The 19083-nt window shown below is 31.6% G+C and overlaps 1 protein-coding gene across 9 annotated transcripts; it reads right to left on the bottom strand.

Annotated features, from left to right (window-relative positions):
• Positions 1 to 1513: 1513 nt before the first annotated feature.
• On the bottom strand, positions 1514 to 18712 carry LOC107843360 (major facilitator superfamily domain-containing protein 12). Of its 9 annotated transcripts, none has more exons than XM_016687637.2 (15): positions 18593 to 18712; positions 17758 to 17883; positions 10393 to 10467; positions 8624 to 8823; positions 7322 to 7391; positions 6549 to 6745; positions 4942 to 5017; positions 4754 to 4837; positions 4595 to 4674; positions 4005 to 4131; positions 3817 to 3876; positions 3652 to 3702; positions 3394 to 3552; positions 2593 to 2725; positions 1514 to 2032 (listed from the first exon to the last, which is right to left on the bottom strand). In XM_016687637.2, the coding sequence occupies exons 4-15, from the start codon at positions 8779 to 8781 to the stop codon at positions 1860 to 1862; spliced, it is 1368 nt and encodes a 455-aa protein (XP_016543123.1). In that variant the 5' UTR covers positions 8782 to 8823; positions 10393 to 10467; positions 17758 to 17883; positions 18593 to 18712; the 3' UTR covers positions 1514 to 1859. The 9 variants fall into 9 exon arrangements, with proteins under 9 accessions (XP_016543123.1, XP_016543095.1, XP_016543114.1 ...); XM_016687609.2 differs by lacking the exon at positions 18593 to 18712 and adding an exon at positions 18159 to 18570; XM_016687628.2 differs by lacking the exon at positions 18593 to 18712 and adding an exon at positions 18535 to 18559.
• Positions 18713 to 19083: the final 371 nt, after the last annotated feature.

The raw sequence follows: 19083 nt of genomic DNA, 5'->3' as shown, positions 1-19083 counted from the left end.
CTTTGCTGCTCAATCCTGATTTTACTATATTACCCTCAATTAATTATTATAACCATATACGTATTGTGCCACTTAAATTTGAACAGAAGAAATATTATAAAACACAATAATTAAAAATTTAAATTATCTAAAAAATATAATTGGCTATCAACGACACAAAACTCTGGACAAGGAGAGTAACATATATTATTCAAAAATTACATAAAAAGTATTGTAAATTACAATAGTTAACAACTTAAAATGTCTAAAAATAATTTAATTTATTATATATTTAAAAAAAAAATGTAAAAAAATTATAAATCACAATAATTAACAACTTAAGATTTTTAAAAAAATCTAAAATATTTGATTGACTCTCGAAATTATATTAGCATCACTTAATTATAATAAAAGAAAAGTATTATAAATTACAAAAAATTAAAACTTAAATTATTTTACAAATATAATTAACTATCAATACCACAAAAGTTTGGATAAGAAAAGTAATGTATATTATTTGAAAATTAAATAAAAAATATTATAAATTATAGTAGTTAACAACTTAAATATCTAAATACATATTAAAAGTATGATTGATTATGTAAATTCTATTTGTTTTATATAAATTGAGACAAAAATAACATATATTGAACTCGTGCTAAAATTTTGGATGAATTTTAGAATGTATATGCATTCTTCTTTTAAAAAAACTTTTGTTTAAATATATCAAGATTGAAAAGACAAGTTCTAATACAACACATCAAATATTGTATAAGAAATAATATTAGTATAAATAATGCCAACATTACTAATACAAGTATTAATAATGCAAACATTACTAATATATTTTATTCAAAATTATTTTTATACACTCTAACAAATGGCTCCTACGTTTCAATGGAAAGAACATATACAAAAGCAAAGTTCAATAAAAACATTTACAGAAGTATGTTTTATTGTGTTCTCAAAGTCAAATAACTTAAATTAATATGATAGACTGTAACTTATATTTTTTATATATATATATAATTTTCAAAACACTTAAAATTTAAATTTAAAATATTAATTTAATTTTAACTTCAAAGAACAAGTTGACAAATAAAAAGAAAAGGAGAAATGAGAGCAAAGGATGTTTATGTCGGCTTAGTTGGGGAATATAATGCAATTTTAACCTATTAGTTACAACCCACATGTGATGTAATATGCAATGACTAAATAATCATTTATCTTTTTCAATAATTATTCTCTATTTTATATATCAGGTGTCAAGTCTTATGTATCAATTTTAATCTCATATTTTATACTTAATGTAGAAATCTGAACTTCAAAATGCATAGAATTGTGTTATTTATATAAGTAAGTTATACATGATGATCTTGTGAAATAATTTGGCTCATTCAAAAATACTATCAAGTAATTAATATGTTTTGTATATTCATGTTGACATCAATCTAACTTATCGTACATAATCAAAATATCTTAATAGCACGGGCCATGCTACTCTAGTAGTATAGAACAAATTGCACACATAATATGAAACCACAATAAGCAAACTAATTCCATCATGCTTCAAGAGTTTTTACAGCATGAACATCTTTCTAGCTCTGTACATCTGTGACAATTTAATTTCAAGACTATAATTCTTCATGTAATTGTACTGATACAGATCCGAATATGTATGTACATAAATAATTTGTAAAGGGATCCTAAAATTGGTTGAAATTGCTCGGAAAGAAGCTAAGCGGAGTACCAATGGAATCAATGCTCTGTATAATCTTAGCGCCAAGTGGTGTCTGCTGAAAAAATTTCATCTGTAAACATATCCGATCAGCAAGGCTTGAATCCCTCGTACCGATTATAAGATGATCAGCTTTTAGGTGTTAGCCCAGTAGAGGTTCCACCAGAGGCACTAATGTGGGTGTCTGGAGGTTCATACTGCAGGTGACTATCACCCCAAGGAGCGCACAAACTGCTGGAACGAGACCTAGTGCATACCGATTGAGGGAGAAGAAATGGTAGCTCAGACTGCAGTTGTGCAGTTCCGGAGAGGATTCTGAATAAAAAAGGTGAAAATTGCCAAAGTAAATAAAGAGTTATCTGATGAAAGGGAACTAAAAATAGTCTAATTAAGAAAAGGGAAATGAATTCCGTACCCTATTACAGATCTTAACAGAAACTTTCGGGTAACAAATCCATAGTGAAGTAAAGAAATCTCTGCTAGAGGTTTATATAAGGGACGACGAAAATAAGAGGGTGAAGAAAAAAGTTCTTGGCAGATAAAGAGGCGTTAATGAAATTTAAATGGAGCTAATTCACTAGTTTTCCCCAGACACGTTCAGCAATGGATATCGAAAAATTAGCATGGATTCACATTGAAGCTGTGTATTGATCAAGATAACAGAGAGATTTAAAAAAAGGGCTCAGTGCACTAAAGCTCCCGCTATATACAGGGTCCAGGGAAGGGCCCCACCACGAGGTGCATTGTACGCAGCCTTACCTTGCATTTCTGCCAGAGGCTGTTTCCAAGGCTTGAACCTGTGACCTCCTGGTCACATGGCAGCAACTTTACCGGTTACTCCAAGATAACAGAGAGATATGGAACCGAATACTAACTCTGATATGACTCGAGAACGAACAAAGCCACTCCGCATATCATTTTATCCAGAAAGCTCAATGATCCGTACACAAAAGCACAGCCATTGAGATCTCGGCCAACCAAGACACTTTGCATGCCCACTCCAGTTACCTGTTAATTCACATAGGAAAGAGGTGCACATGAAGATTGTATTTGTAGGCTTTATGATCACAATGCATGTTTTACAATGAAACTAGCATCGTAAACTATATACATGTAAGGCATGTAGCTGAACCAAATTCCCCATTCTCCAGTTAAATAAGTTCGCTGTTAGTTAGGAACTTCATATAACTCAAATAAGTGCCAAAAATTAAGCAGAAACCACAATAATAGAGTTACTTTGTTGAAATAATATCATTAAGAAATAAATGAAAAAATTGTCCTTTCGAATGAGATTAGTATTTCCACATATTCAAGGTGACAATTAGGTTATGTGGTTAACCACAAAGAGAGTCAATCTATGCTTAAAGGGGTATTTGGTCCATTTAACTTATGATTAGAAAGTGAGGATTGACCATCTAGTAGTCTATGAAGGCATTGCATGGAGCATCTCTCTAGCCTATGTCAGCAGAAATAAACAAGAATATATGGACTAACAAAACCAATGTTTTAAACTTTTCACTCAGTTAATAATTGCTCCCTTATGGTTGACCAACCACCCATCCCGTGTTTTTTACAAGTTTAATGCAAAAAATAGATGTGCTGTATAACAGGATAAATTGCTAAAATGAAGTTTCAAGACTTGATATCACACTAAGCTCATAGAACATTAATCTTACCATTATCAAGGCATTTGCTATGCCAATGAATATCGCCAAGATATACATAAATGCATTCATGTTTCTTGGAAGCAGGAGTATTCCTGTGCCACACAGCACCCAAAGGAGACCTCCTGCAGTATAAAAGCCCTTCAATCGCTTGCTTGTCCACTTAATCTCCTGCATATAAATACAACTATCAGGGAAAGAGAACAGGCCAAAAAAAAGGCTCTGGAAATTTAGAGATACAACTGATGAAAAAATCTTTTCTGTCTGGACCTGTAGCAGGACGGATACAATGAAGCTGCAGACAAAGATGATAGCAGGGACCTATCCACATCAATTAAGTGCAGGAGCAAGAGTTAGTACTGTATTGCTTCCCTTGCCCTTCTCTTCAAATAAAAAGTTTTTAATTTTAAATGGAAATAATGCTCAGAAAGATACCAAAGCTTTTGAAGATAGACGCATCTGCAGGTCATTTATCACATAGAAAGCAAGAAAGGCCTGCAATTACAAGAACTGTATCGGTTATAAAACCAAGTGAATGCTTAGGGAAAATGATCAAACTGAAATCCATGTCACTATTGTAATAACCATTGAAAAGGGCTTCATTCAAAAGAAATAATACTCACCTGGGAGACATTAGTCACAAGTCTAGTAAGCACGTAAACAAGAGCAACTTGGTGATATAAAATCTTCTTAAACCAATACATCCAAGAAATTCTAACATAACCTTTGACACGAGCTTCTAGTTTCAACCTGCCCAAGAAAGGCAAAACTTCAAGATTAACATCTAAACGATAATTATCAAGCACTACCCCTTTATACTGACAGCTCATAGTACTTGAAAGCAATCTTTCATTTCGAAATTAGCATAATTATCATTTTTTTCTATGTAACCCAACTTATTCTTCAGGAGGGAGTATTATTTTTCAACTGGGTTTTACACAAATGAAGCTATACTTTTATGAAGAAAGAAAAGCTGCACAACTATGAATGCCTAAGCTGGTTAGTGGTTAGCTCCATCAAAACTCACAAACAAAGTGATTTTATCTTTAATTTATCCAAGCAATCAAATAATAACAAACAATTGCATTTTCATTAAATTTCAGTTCAAGCTAATAATGCAGCCAATGCATTCACTTAAAAATAGAATTTCAGTTCTAGAATCAATGCAGCCAATGAATTCACTCAAAAATAGAGAAATAAGACATGTGCAGACCTTGGCTCTCTGATTCCAAAGGCAAACACAACGACGAAGCAGCTTCCAATGAAAATTGATATATATGCAATCCAACGATACTGATCATCCAAACAGTAATGAGAACAAACCCAAAAGAAGTATTAGAGTAAATAGAGTAACAACTAAAAAGTCAAACACCTGATTCTCAACAGCAGCAGGTGTCCCTGCTCCGACGACATTGAACACGACAAAAGCAACTGCGTATAAGCTAAGGTTTGCAACCTTCAAATTCATCACGTTCAAACAAATGGAGAACAAATCAAAAGTTAATGACTGCTCTCATGTATTAGGAAAATTTGCATGAAGTCATGGAGGAGACTACCAACCATTGTAAAAGCATTGCGACAACTAGCTAAAACTACTCTGCTTGTCGAGTTCAGTGTAATGCAGTTCACCATAGACCTACAGCAAGCATATATCTTGTTAAAAAATTTCAAAGAAGTATCAGCTAATGTTCAGGTTGTGCTTGGTAAAATTTCATACGGGGTGCATGTGCTAGAAGATTAAAGTTGTCCTCAAGTTATTACAATTTAGTTATACCTGCACTCTATAAAGGGCAGCCCGGTGCACTAAAGCTATCGCTATGCGCGGTGTCCGGGGAAGGGTCCCACCACAAGGGTGTATCCTACGCAGCCTTACCTTGCATTTCTGCTAGAGGTTGTTTCCAAGGCTTGAACCCGTGACCTCCTGGTCACATGGTAGCAACTTTACTAGTTACTCCAAAGCTCCCCTTCTCCTGCACTCTATAAATTTCAGAAAAAGTTTAGCATGTTCGAAGAGCAATTACTTGTCTAAAGGCGGTAACTTCATGATAATTATCAGGATCCTACATAACTTCAGTGCGCAAAAGTGATGATCACTGTAGCTGGTGCGCAGGAGAGTGATAATTTCTGATATTAAAGATGGTGGCGTATGTGTGGTCTTGCGGACATTTGAGTGGATGAAAGGAGTGGTCGCGGAGAATCAAAGGAGATAGATATGGAATACAAGTTTGGTATTAAAGAATGAACAGATGTCCTTATGGCACTGCTATTTGAGGGGAAACCATAAATACACTGACAGACATTTTTCCAAAATATTGAGTTCAAAATAGGGAGGGAAAAAACTTTAATTAGGGAACAAACACTAGTGTCATGAGAGGAGTCCAGAGCAAGCTATATTCACCATCTGTATACAGTTTACTATCCACAGCAATCAGGAAGCTATTGTAACAAAAGCAAGGAATAGCATATCACAGTCCAAGTCCATGGCACACATGTCTGCTTTGGCCCAACTGGTCTCACAACTTTGTCCTTTGGATAACTCATATTGAGTACACGTACCATGTGAACATATCCTCTGTATTGCAAAGTGTTTTACTGTTCTCTCTTTCCGATGTTATATTTGCCTAAGATGCTTTCTTCTTATGGGATGGATTTGCCTAAAATGTGAATACACCACCTCTTCGGAAGCTTGCCAACATAGAAGCCAGTCAGTCCGCCCCGTCACGATCATCACATATAATCGCCTTTTGGACTTAGCTTCTTTGTCTTAGGTTTTCCCACCATCCTGTCACAGGAGTTCAGTTCTAACACTATATTTGTCAGCCCAACCCACTAGTTTTATTGTTCGATTTGGGGCTACGACTTTAAAAGCACATCATTAGGGTTTGGGTTGCTTTCTCAAATACCCTAGACATTCCTGTGTTTTGTCCGTGTGAAATTTGCTATGGTGTTACAGAGCGGGACTGGGGTACTTGGATTAGCCGGTGCTTTTATATAAAGGATTGATGGAGGATCTAAATCATTTACTTAGTCACAGAAAACGGCCCTTAAAATAGTGACTATGTTAATCGTGCCATCAGAAGGTTTTCAGGAGTGAATGACAGTCTTTAGAATGCACGACTCAGTCTTGTAATATTTAGCACAAGAAGATAGATAACAGCAGACATTACATGTGCGATACTTGGGTAGCAGCCCATCCCATATTGAAGATTGCAGCAAACACACTGTAACCAATGGTTTGCAGCATGGCCGAATCAGAACCAATAAGTTTACAAGGCAAGCAACCACCAAACACCGAAGAAAATGAGACAGCAACCAAGACAGATCCTGCAAGATGCCATACTTTAAAATGGCCGAATCTGTCTATCTATCATGTAAAACAACAAATACTAGTTAGAAGGTTCAAAAATAATGTCAAAACAAAAAAAATTGTATGCACTACTAGCTTGGGGTAGAGGCATAGTTATTATTATTGTAAAAGACTATGTGCTGTTCTCACGTCAAAAGTTACTTAATACATTCAACTAACCAATATATTATTAAGAAAATGACTGCAGCATAAACAATACATTTGGAATACTCATAAAAGAAAAACTAAACATTTTACAACGGACAAGCATATGTTTAGATGAGAAATGGCGAAAATGGTAGAGCATGTTTTCATCTAGCAATGACTTCATGATCTCTCTTAGGAAGTGACATTAAAATATCTGAACATGGTTTCTTAAGTCCTCTCATCCATTTTCCGGAAAAATACCATAGATGCTTTAAACTAAGTAGGGATCAAAGTTAAAAAGATTCGTGATATTCAAATTAAAGTCTAGTAGAGCTAAGTTTATAATCAAAGACTTTGAACAATACATGTGTCATAGCAAGTGTAAAAGTTTGAAAAAGGAAGTGATAAGGACGAAGAACAGGTAGTAGTTATGTTCTTGAGAGATACCAGTTCCCCAGCAAATACAGTTGTCAATCCATCTGCAACTTGACCTGATAGCATTACAACTGCAGCATCACTGAGAAACAGACATGGTATACATGAATACACAATCAACTGCTTCACAAACAACGTATCCTATATAGTATATATCCTTTTCTTTTGAGTTTATTTGGGAGAAGATTGGGGGGTTGGGGGGTGTTAATGAAACGTGAGGGACATAGGAGTGTAGAAGCCACATGCTTGAAAAATTGGGGAGAGTGCAGTAGTGGCTAACTGAATGGGGTGAATCAAGGATGAAATTCCACTATCACAATTGAGAGTCCGGCAGCGAGCCCTTTAAGTCAGGATAGCATTACCAATCAGTCAGGTGGAAGAAATTCAATTGTCATTATAAAATCCATAAAGCGTTAGTTAGATGTGATATGCTTTTCTTGACAAGGTAAATGTATTTCATTCATAAACAAGGCCAAAATTGCCGTATACAAAAGATAAACCAAAAGGTAAAGAATCTACAAAATATGAATCTCTACAAAGTCCACCCATTCTTCTGTACAAGGAAATTTATGGGTGCGCCAAAAGAAAATAAGTGACACGGAGGCTATTACTCAACTGAGAGAAACTCGACTCTACCCCCTCAAAAGCTCTCCTATTTCTCTCATTCCACACAACCCACATAAACGCAAGAGGGAGTAAATTCCATGCCTTACGTCTTCTCCTCCTATTCTCGCTTCTCCGGCAAAACATTAAATCTTCCACAGTTCTTGGCATTACCAAAGAAACTCCGAACCAGCTAAGTATACCCCACCATAATCTCATGGTAAAGACACAATGAATAAGAAGACGATCCACTTCTTCCCCGTCTCCTTACACATAGATGCGATATGCTAACACCAGCATGACAGGGCAGTGCTCAATTCAATTTTCATATGCCCATCCCGAGTGTTGTATCCGCAGTTTAGGTTACAGATATGCCTTATGATTGTATCTGAAAAATGAAAACAGTCTTTCTATTTACTAACTAGAAGCTAAGCTCCTAGCACACTCTACTGAACTCATAATATTCACACAACACACTCTATTCAAAGTACATAAAGTTGTGGTAAGCATTAACTCGAAAATTGCGAAAAAGGTGGCCATATGTTAGATCGGTCTCAGCAGACAAGCTACATCACAGTAAAGTAAAAGAGGTAAATGCAAATTTTAAGATGCAGGAAGGGGTTTCTATTTCTTTTTGTCTTAATGCTAAATAGATTATTGAAAGAGGCATGCGCATCCGAGTGCCCAACAGCAAGAAAATGAGTAACAAACCTTGGGGATAATCCAATATCTGTTAGAAAGACTAAGAGATAAGTGAACCAACATGCTGAAGTTATGTCGTTGAGCATGTGTCCAACACCATAATAAAACACTGAACACCTTCCAAGGGGTTTTGTCAATGATTCATCATCCTCAATATGATTAACCATAGTGCTATAGAAGTTTTGGCAGTGTTTCGATGAATGAAAAATCTGCAAACCAAGAGATGAGGCTTCAGATGCAAAGTTACATTGACTTAACAACACACAGTATTCACTGAGAAAATTGAACCACACAATAACAACCAAAAAAAGAAGCAATGAACAGCTACACAGTAGATTCAACATTCTCACCTCGTGTGCTAACAGAATATTTACATCTTGCAATCTTACACAAGTAGCGATGCTAAACACATCTTGTTCAAGGTCGACGGTTGCAGAATACACAGTATATACACCAAATATAGCATAACCAAGAAACTAAATCATACAATAAGTGAAGAGTTCAAATAACAGCCACCATAGATGCATGATGGAAACACAAGTATGTTGGGATCCTAGTCACGGCAAAAGAAGGTATCAGATAGTGAATTCATAGCCTATGGCAGAAACTTTCTTATTCTTACTACAGTGACATTTAGAGGAAAATCTTTACTTTAAACTCGATTAGTTAATAAAGAATGACAAGTATTTAAACAGACTCCTATCAGCTCTTGAATAGTTACGAGATATCCAATTGTTTGTTAAGTGATGTTGACGCTTTGAAAATTGCATTCGTACATCTTCCATAGCTTTTTTCCTTTCCTTTCATCATGACAAGACAACTATGACTAAATTAATAGGAATGCTTATAATTCATCACCAAACTATGTACTCTGCTTAGTCCTTGCTTATAAGTATCAATCACTACTTATACTCCCTTAAGGAACACTCTTGAAGTCATGAAAATTCAATTACCTAGGACATGCTTATACATCCCTTAGAACTTTTAACCAACTGCTTATAATATCATCCTACACTAGTCATGATTCGATGGCAAAAAAAAAAAAAATCTTGACTACCCCAACACCTTATCTCTGTCGAAAATACTTGGGATCAAGAAATCAGCCCCTCTAGTATCTCTCTCTCAAATTAAAAAAATCACCACACTGTGCACACAAAAAGCAGAAAGTCAACCTCTCTGCATGTCTTTTTCTTTATAACCATAGTATCTGAACCGGCTTGCACGCACCTCGACTAATTCCATAGAATAATGGGAAGAAATTACCAAGTGTTTTGTCTCAGCTCGGATTTGGGAATTGAACATGAGACCTCATGGTGCTCACGCCACTTCACTAACCACTAGGCCACACCCTTGGGTGCATCAACCTCTCTAAATGTTAATATTAATCACTCCAGAGGAGACAAGAAGACAGATTCCAAAGTCCATCTATAGATTATCTAAAACCACAAAAAGCTTGCACAATTTTCACTACCCATATAATCATTTAACATTAAAAATAAAAACAACTAATAAATTTTCACCAAATTGAAAATTTTAAAATGTTAACTTTATACCTGGATTTTGTGCTCTAAAGCTGTATAGAACAAGAACCCAACCCCACAATTTATACAAAGAAGAAAAAACTAACCTTTGATCCACAACAATAAAGTCACAAAACAGAAATAACACTTTCTTGCAATACAAGCCAATCATCAAAAAAGTATAGATCACAGTTAGTTACTTTGTATGTAAGCAATGATCTAAACGCACCAAAAAGAAAAAGGGGAAGCCAAACAAACCACTTTGTTTATATTCTTGTCCTTTTGCTTCTTCTTTCACTGCCACCGCTCATTCAAAATCTTGAAAGCCAACCCCTTTTCACACATATAAGAGAAAGTTCAGCAAAAAAACTGGAAAAAAATGATATCTTTTTACTCTTCTAATAGCATCATTTTCCACCACTGACTGATACACTGAGGATTTTGTCTTTAACTATTTTAGGAAGATATTAAGCTATGAAATCAATTGGAATTCTTTTTTGTGCATTTTATTGAGTGATGACGTTGACAATTGATGTGGGGTTCTATTTAACTGACGAATCTTGGAATTAAGCTTAAATAGAAAAATATATTTTTAGAATCTAAAATTAAGAAAGATTCTTTGTCAATTGTCATCAGTCAATGACAATATTTCCCCCTAAAGTTTATAATAAAACTAGATTGACCCCACCATTTTACAGTCATTTAGATAAGGTAAGCAGACGTTGTTTCCCAGTGCATTTACAAGTGGAAGTTTCCTTGTAAGATTAAACAATATACTCCCTTTATATATTTTTTAATTTAACGAAAGTATTTTAAAAAAATTGTGACATTACATTAAAATTATGTAAAATATACTAAAATATTTTTTAATTTTGTAATATTAAACATGTCAGTTTGAAAATTGAAATTAAAGTGTTGCAAAAATAAAAGAAGGATCATTCTTTTTAAAGCATACTAAAAGGAAAAAAGTAAGTCGTTCTTTTTTAAACGGAAAAATATACCTTAACTTGTAGTTTAGCTGAGGATGACTCAAAAAAGTCTCCCTAATTTCATGAGGTGGGTAAGGTATGAAGTTAAGACTTTCTTGCTCTTAGGTCTGTTGTAAGGCCAATAAAGTCAGAAAGAAGGAGAATGGATTCTTTCTTTTATTTGGATCGATTCTAAATGTGATTTGATTCTATCATTATATCTTCTTTTATCATAATAAAAATCGAGAACGAAGCTAATTAGAGTTTTCTCCCTTTTTCTCACTCAATAAATCTATTTGGTTTCATTCGACAAGGTACAGTACGAGATGATGAAATGCAATGATCAATGGAATAAATAGTTGAGGGTTACCTACATACATTATATTTTCATCGACTCTACTTATGAAATTACATTAAATATGTTATCGTTGTATCACGATTTGTAAGTCCTTGAAGATATACCAATATACAAGTTCTAACAAATTAAACATCTTGTTAATTACTCCTTTACCGATTTATGACACACTCTTCTTCTTTGTAGTTTGTACCCGAAAAAATTTAACTTTCTTATAATTGAAGATAATTTAATTTTAAAATTCTCCTTTAATTATCCTTGATGAAATTGACCGATAGTCGTATAAGTGGTCATTAAGTGTTATAGACCACAATTTTTTAAAAGTTTCTTTTTTTTCTTAATTTTGTGTCAAGTCAATCGAGGTTCATAAATTGAGACGGAGAAAATATCATTTATTTTGGCCTATTTATAATTTCCTGCCAAATATATATATATATATGTGTGTTTTATTTCTTTATCTGTATTCACAATATGCTCATAACAATGTTTAAAAATTATATATAGATCATTCATAAATCTGAACCATCATATAAGGGGTGAGTTGAAATGCCAAATGTATAATACTATAATCACATCGCGCAGACCTAAATCATATCTAAACACGTTGAAAAAATTATTTTAATAATAATGCATAAAATGTGGAAACATGGCCTTTTTAAAAATCAGTTTAGAAAGTATCACTAGAGATGATTAGTTCCTAAAAATAATCATCCACAAGATTCTCTAAACAATTCTAACTCCAAAAAAAATAAAATAAGCTGCATTTTAAAAGTCAGTTGCACGAACACATTAATGCTAAAAACGTCTATGAAGGTTTTGAACCCACCTAAGATAGTTTAATGGATTTTCCTAAATAGTCTGTATTAGTTTAATAATTCCTTCTTAGTTTATTTTTATTTGTCACGTTTCACACTTTCACTTTTAAAGAGCCAAACCATATTAATTCGATTAATATTTTAAGATATATTTTTCATCATATTAATATGATAAAGATTGCAACTTATAGTAATTATCATATAATTTTTATACATCTGAATTTAAAATATTAAATTAATTTAATTTAATTTAACTTTAAAAATAAATTAAATTGATAAAGATACGACAAAAATGAACGAAAGGGAATAAATAAGTCAATTGTTGGTGAATGAGATTTCAATGGATCCCAAAATTTAGGAAAGATTCATCCACCGTTATTGCTTTGGCAACCAAACGGCCCCTTAATGTCCACAACTATAAAATTGGGCCGACAAACTTGTGGGCTATGGGCCCACGTAGAATCCTAATCCAAATCTAGTGATCACTAATCAAAGTACTTTTTTTTTTTTTTTTAAGGATGCAAACGTCTTTATGTTTTTCTCTTTGTTGAAATTTTATTTTTTTTTGCCTCTTTGAAAATGAGGAATTATGAATAAATCATATCTATTCGAGGATTTAAATATTTCTTACTGGTAATTATTTTAAATATTATTTATTTATAAAAAATAAAATATTAGATCAAATTATTTTCTTGTTTTATTTCTAAATATGTCAATTTTATTTTATTACTGATATCCTAAATTCTCATAACAGTTATACTTTGTTATGTTTTTTCTAAATCACTGTCATTCATTTTAAAAATGTAGGAAATATATATTTCGAGCTCCTCAGAATTCTAATATTTCAACTACGTCTCCTTTACGCAAATGAATTTAAATAGGTTCGTCCTTATACGGAAATTTATAATATTTAAACAATTATTAAAAGGTAATGCAGTATGAAAAAAAAAAAAAAAAAAAAAAAGTGTCACTGCTAATAGAATAATTCTTTTCATGTATATTAATTTATATATACTATCGAATAATGTAAAAAGAAACTTCAATAATGCAGTCAGTTTCATGAGTTGTCGCTTCACTTTTATTGTTTGTTCTAAAAATTATTAAATTATTTTTTATGACAAAAAATTATTTAATTTTATCTATGTATTACTAATATTTCTAGTAGTGAATACATTTTCCACCACTGACTGATACACTCAGGATTTTGTATCTTTGGGTCGTTTGGTAGATTGTATAGATAGTACTGAATAGGGTGTTAGTAATATTGAAATTAGTAGTGCTGAGATTAGTAATGTTTGAATTAGTAATGCTGAGATTATTTTTTATACAGTCTTTAAATTTATGTATTGAAAACAATATCTATTGTAATATTTTAAAAAGAATGTTGTTTGTTTATAAAAATAACTTCGACATATTATAACTTTGTGTATTTTTTTTGTAAATTTTTATTATTCTCTTTTTAAAATAAAAAAATAATAATATAAATAATAGCTTTTTTGAAATTTTAAGATTTAATCATTCACTTGTAAATTTTTTTATTATTATTGTCAACTTTTCTTTATTTGTTCATCATTTGATTGTTGTTCCCACTTTATGGTGTTCTTAAGTTGGAGGAAGATACATGTAACTTTTGGATGAGATGATAGAATTATTATTAACATAAAATTGTGTTTCGTAGAGTGTTTGAGCTAAGTAGAAAAAATATTTTTATTTATGAATATTCTATTTACAAAAATTAAAGCTTGTATGCAATCATGCAATTTGTTTTGAGATTTTGACCAATAAATATTTTTTAAGTTAATGGAATAATTTTTTTTACGACTAAAATTATTTGGAGGAATATTATTATCTTGATAACTTAAAAAGAAGTATCTCACACTGAATAAATTAAAAAAGATTTCGAAAAAAATTTAAAGTAGTTTGAGGGCATTTTTGTCTTTACTCATGTTTATCCATGGATTACTAATCGCACCAAATTGGGTGTATTAATTATACACGCTATAATATCATGTAGGGTGTATAACTAATTCATATATTAATTATACATTGCTCCAAATTTAAATAATCTACTATTTAATTCATAAATTATCAAAATAATACTCTTTCAATCGACTCCTAAGCATTTTAGGAAGATATTAAGCTATGATATCAATTGGGATTTATTTTTTTATGTATTTTTATTGAGTGATGACACTGACAATTGATGTGGGGAATTCTATTTAGCTGTCGATTCTTGGGATTAAGCTCAAATCGAAAAATATATTTTAGAATCTAAAAATTAAGAAAAGATTCTTTGTCAATTACATCAGTCAATGACAATATTTTCCACTAAAGTATATAATAAACTAGAATGACCCCACCCTTTTACAGTCTTTTTTAAGATAAGATAAGCGACGTTGCTTCCCATGCATCTACAAGTGGAAGTTTTAAGATTAAACAATATACTTCCTCCGTTAAAAAAATATATATAGTTTGACTAAACACAAAATTTTAAAAGATTTCTAAAAAATTATGTTATTAATTAAAATTACGTGAAGTATAGTAAATATCTTTTAATCTTGTACTCTTAAATATGCCACATTGAAAGTTGAAACTAAAATGTTGCAAAAAAAAATATTTTTCTTTAAAAAAACTGAAAAAAAAAAAATAGATCATTCTTTTTTGAAAGGAAGAGGATATATCTTAATTTATAGTTCAGCTGAGGATCACTCGAAAACAGTCGTTCTAACTTCATGAGGTAGGGTAAGGTATGAAGTTGAGATTTGCTTTTAGGTACGCGGTACGGCTTAAGATTAGAAAGAAGGAGGTTGAATTCTTCCTTTTATTCATACTGATTCTAATCATGATTTGACTCTATTACTATATCTTCTTCTATTGCAATCGAATCAAGAATGAAGCTAATTAGAGTTTTCTTTCGTTCTCTCACTCAATAAATCTTTTGGTCTGATACAACACGCTACAATATGAGACAAATGAAATACAATGGTCAATAAAATAAATAGTTGAGGACTGCCTACATACATTATATCATCATCAACTCTACTTATGAAATTACATCTGTCTTTATAACTCAATTTGTAAGACCTTGTAGCTATATACCAATATACAAGGCCTAACAAATTAAACCTCTTGCTAATTACTCCTTTCCCAATTTGTTTGTCCAATTATTATTATTATTATTATTATTATTATTATTATTATTATTATTATTATTATTATTATTTCATAGTTAAAGATAATTTAATATTAAAGTTCTCCTTTAATTACCCATAGTGAAATTGACTTATAGTCGTACAAGTGATCACTGAGTGATACGGATCACAATTTTTTTTTCTTTCTTGATTTCGCGCCATATCAATAGAGGTACATAATTGTGACGGAGAGTTACAGTAAAAAGTATCAACAAAGATGATTTTTAAAAATAATCATCTACACGAATCTCTACACAATCCTAACTCCAAAAGATAGCTGCATTTTAAAAGTCAATTTCACGAAGACTTTAATGTTAAAATCATCTCATGTAAGTTAAGGTTTTGAATCCATCTAAGATGATTTAATGGATTTTCCTAAATAGTTTGTACTAGTTTAATAATACTCTCTTCGTTCACTTTTATTTGCCACATTTTATCTTTAAAAAGTCAAATTATATAATTTAATTAATATTTTAAAATATATTTCTTCATCATATTTATATAACAAAAATTGCAACTTATTAATTATCATATAATTTTCATATTTCTATATTTAAAATATTAAACTAATCTAATTTAATTAAATTTTGAAAATAAATCAAAAGGATAAATATACAAGTTAAATGAACGAATGGGAGTAAATAAGTCAATTGTTGGTGAATGAGATTTCAATAGATCCCAAAATTTAGGAAAGATTCATCCATCGTTATTGCTTTGGCAACCAAACGGCCCCTTAACGTCCACAACTATAAAATTGGGCCAACAAACTTATGGGCTATGGGCCAACGTAGAATCCTAATCCATATCTAGTGATCACTAATCAAAGTACTTTTTCTTTCTTTTTTTTTTTAGGATGCTAAAGTCTTTATATTTTTGTCTCCTTGTTGAAAAAAATAAATAATTTTTTTTGGCTCTTTGAAAATGAGAATTATGAATAAATCATACCTATTTGAGGATTTTTAAATAATATTTTTTCTGGTAATTTGTTTTCAAATATTATTTAATTGTAAAAAATAAAATGTCAACTCAAAGTATTGTCTTATTTTATTTCTAAACATGCCAATTTATTTTATTAACGATATCCTAAAAATTCTAATAATTCAACCACATTCCGTCACGCAATTGAATTTAAATAGGTTTGTCCTTATACGGAAATTTACAGCATTTCAACAATTATTAAAAGGTTATGCAGTATTGAATATAGGCTTGAAGAATTTGATTATAGCAAATCAAGATTCCGACATAATTAATCAAGATTCCTGAACACATGTTAGTTGTGAAAATGACAATTAATAAGCTATGCATATCTCGTTTAAATAAGAATTTGAGAAAAATACAGACAATGAGAATGAAGAGAACTAAATTCTTTAACTTTCATTTTATTGCTTTGAAATTACTAAATAATTTTTTATAATAAATATATTATTTAATGTGAAAATGACATTAAATGATACGCAGCCTTATGGATAATGAGTTTGTAGAAATAAAAAATTTGTGGACTCTACGAGAAGAATTTAATTTTTGTTAGAATTCTTAGAGTTCTAAAATTTGTGTGACTCTTCAAAAATAATCCAAATTTTGTTAGAGTTCTTTGAGGCTACTCTATCTTAAACCCTGATTTGATAACCTTTAATATCTCGAAAGTCCCAATAAATTCATAGGATATTAATAAAGAGATTAACATTTCCAAGATCTCAAATATCTCAAAAATTCATGGGATATTCACAAAGAGATCAAAATCCCCTGATTCTTGATAATCAAATAATCAAGAAGATCCACAAACCCTCCGTTCATTGAGATCAAATTCAAAATACGCTACTAACGATCCTTGAATTACGAAGAAATCTATATCAAATTCAAATATGCCTCGTCATCAAGTATACATTTCGACAAGCATTGAAATAGGGGGCATTCACAGACATCGAAATCTTGTAGAACTCTACAAGAAGAATTTAAATTCTGTTAGAGTTCTTGACATTTGTAAACACTGAATTTTTGTGGACTCTGCAAGAAGAGTTCAATTTTTATTAGAGTTCTTGTGGGGCTATTTTACCTAAATTGCGCCTATTTCAAGCAAAATTGTTCTGACTTAAGGTGATGGAGGCGAAGTTAAACTCACGCACCTTAAGCCGATGTCCACCGTCTTAAAGCAAAATTGTTCGAACTTAAGGTGACGGAGGCGAAGTTAAACTCTAGCACCTTAAGCTGAGTGTTGCATATTTGTTTCAATCCTATGAAAATAAATATAGGGGAAACAAGAAAGAAAGTAAAAACACAAATAGAAGGGATGTTACCTGTCAGGGCGCTACGACCTTGAAAGTTGTATATCACCAACTTGGATTGAGACAAGATGTTTTAATGAGAATAAATCCTCAGAATCTAATTTGCAACAATCAAAACGCTCTTTGGTGGTGATGCTCCTACATCAAGATATAAATTATTTGGTAAAGCAACGCAAATCTGAAATTCTTTGTCGGACAACATATAAAATCGACTTCAAAAAATCATCTAGAACAATCCAAGAAGTGTTAAAATATTAATTTTGGATATGTATATATGCGTGTTTCCGGCATTTATAGAATCAAGAGGATCATGATTTCAATACTCCCATATTGAGATATAATTTTTTTGGTGACGTCGTGTAAATCTGAAATTGTTGATGCATCAAAACTCAGTGCTGATTTTGGGATGATACCTAAAATAATCTTGAAGGTATTAAATTATAAATTCCGGATATGCTGTATATATTTGTGTCTAGTTTCAAGAATCAAGCAACTTGCAATTTCGTCATTCCTGCTTCAAGATATGAAAGTTTTAGTAAGGACGCTCAAATCTGAAATTTTCAGCATGATAAAATTCAGGGTTAACTTCAAAAAATTATCAAGAATTATATTGAAGGAATTTAAAGCTAAATTTTGGATATGTTATAGATCTCGAAGTCTAGTTTCTGGAATATCAAACGTTTCATGATTTCGATATTCCTACAATAAGATATGAATTTTCTACCACTAAGATGTTGTGCTAAAAAAAGTGACAAAAATAAAAGAAACGTAGCAGGAAAAGAATTTGACTTAATATTATTATGGCTTGAAAATTCGAAAATTGATATTGAAAAAGTGAAAAACCTACATCCTTTTCTAGAGTTGTAGGATAAATGTTTCCTTCTCCAATTGAAAGAGCTTCCATCTCTAATACAAATTCAAACTGGAGATTGTTTCTTTCTCTCATACAAATTCAAATTGAAGGCTGTTTCCTTCTCTAATACAAATTGGAAGAGTTTCCATCTCCAATATAAATTTAAATTGGAGTTTATTTTCTTCTCCCATGTATATTCAAATTGAGGGTTATTTTTTTCTCCAATATAAATTCAAATTGGAAGACTAGTTAAGTAAGGTGGTAAAAAAATTTTCAAAATTTATTTGGAATGAGATATCATGCCTCACCAACGGATCTTACATGTAGAGATTTATGAAAAAAATAAGAAATTTTTTGAGAGGCAATATCAATATGTAAATTGCATAGATTCAGCTTTATGAAAATCTTTGAAGCACGAAGGAAACATGTTTAAATAATCATACTTCAAGGCCAATCTCCAAAATATTAAATGTCTTGACAAGTCT

The sequence above is a fragment of the Capsicum annuum genome, chromosome 1, assembly GCF_002878395.1.
Source record: "Capsicum annuum cultivar UCD-10X-F1 chromosome 1, UCD10Xv1.1, whole genome shotgun sequence".
Taxonomy (NCBI): Eukaryota; Viridiplantae; Streptophyta; class Magnoliopsida; order Solanales; family Solanaceae; genus Capsicum; species Capsicum annuum.
The sequence above is the reverse complement of the archived record's forward strand: the minus strand, read 5'-3'. Positions and strand labels throughout refer to the sequence as shown.

Excerpts from the sequence above, each read along its gene's own strand:
- LOC107843360 (XM_016687637.2), bottom strand. The coding sequence starts at position 8,781 with ATGGTTAATCATATTGAGGATGATGAATCATTGACAAAACCCCTTGGA. Across the intron at positions 7,392-8,623 it reads GATATTGGATTATCCCCAAG|TGATGCTGCAGTTGTAATGC; the intron begins GTTTGTTACTCA and ends TCTGTTTCTCAG. Across the intron at positions 2,726-3,393 it reads TAGCAAATGCCTTGATAATG|GTAACTGGAGTGGGCATGCA; the intron begins GTAAGATTAATG and ends GTGAATTAACAG.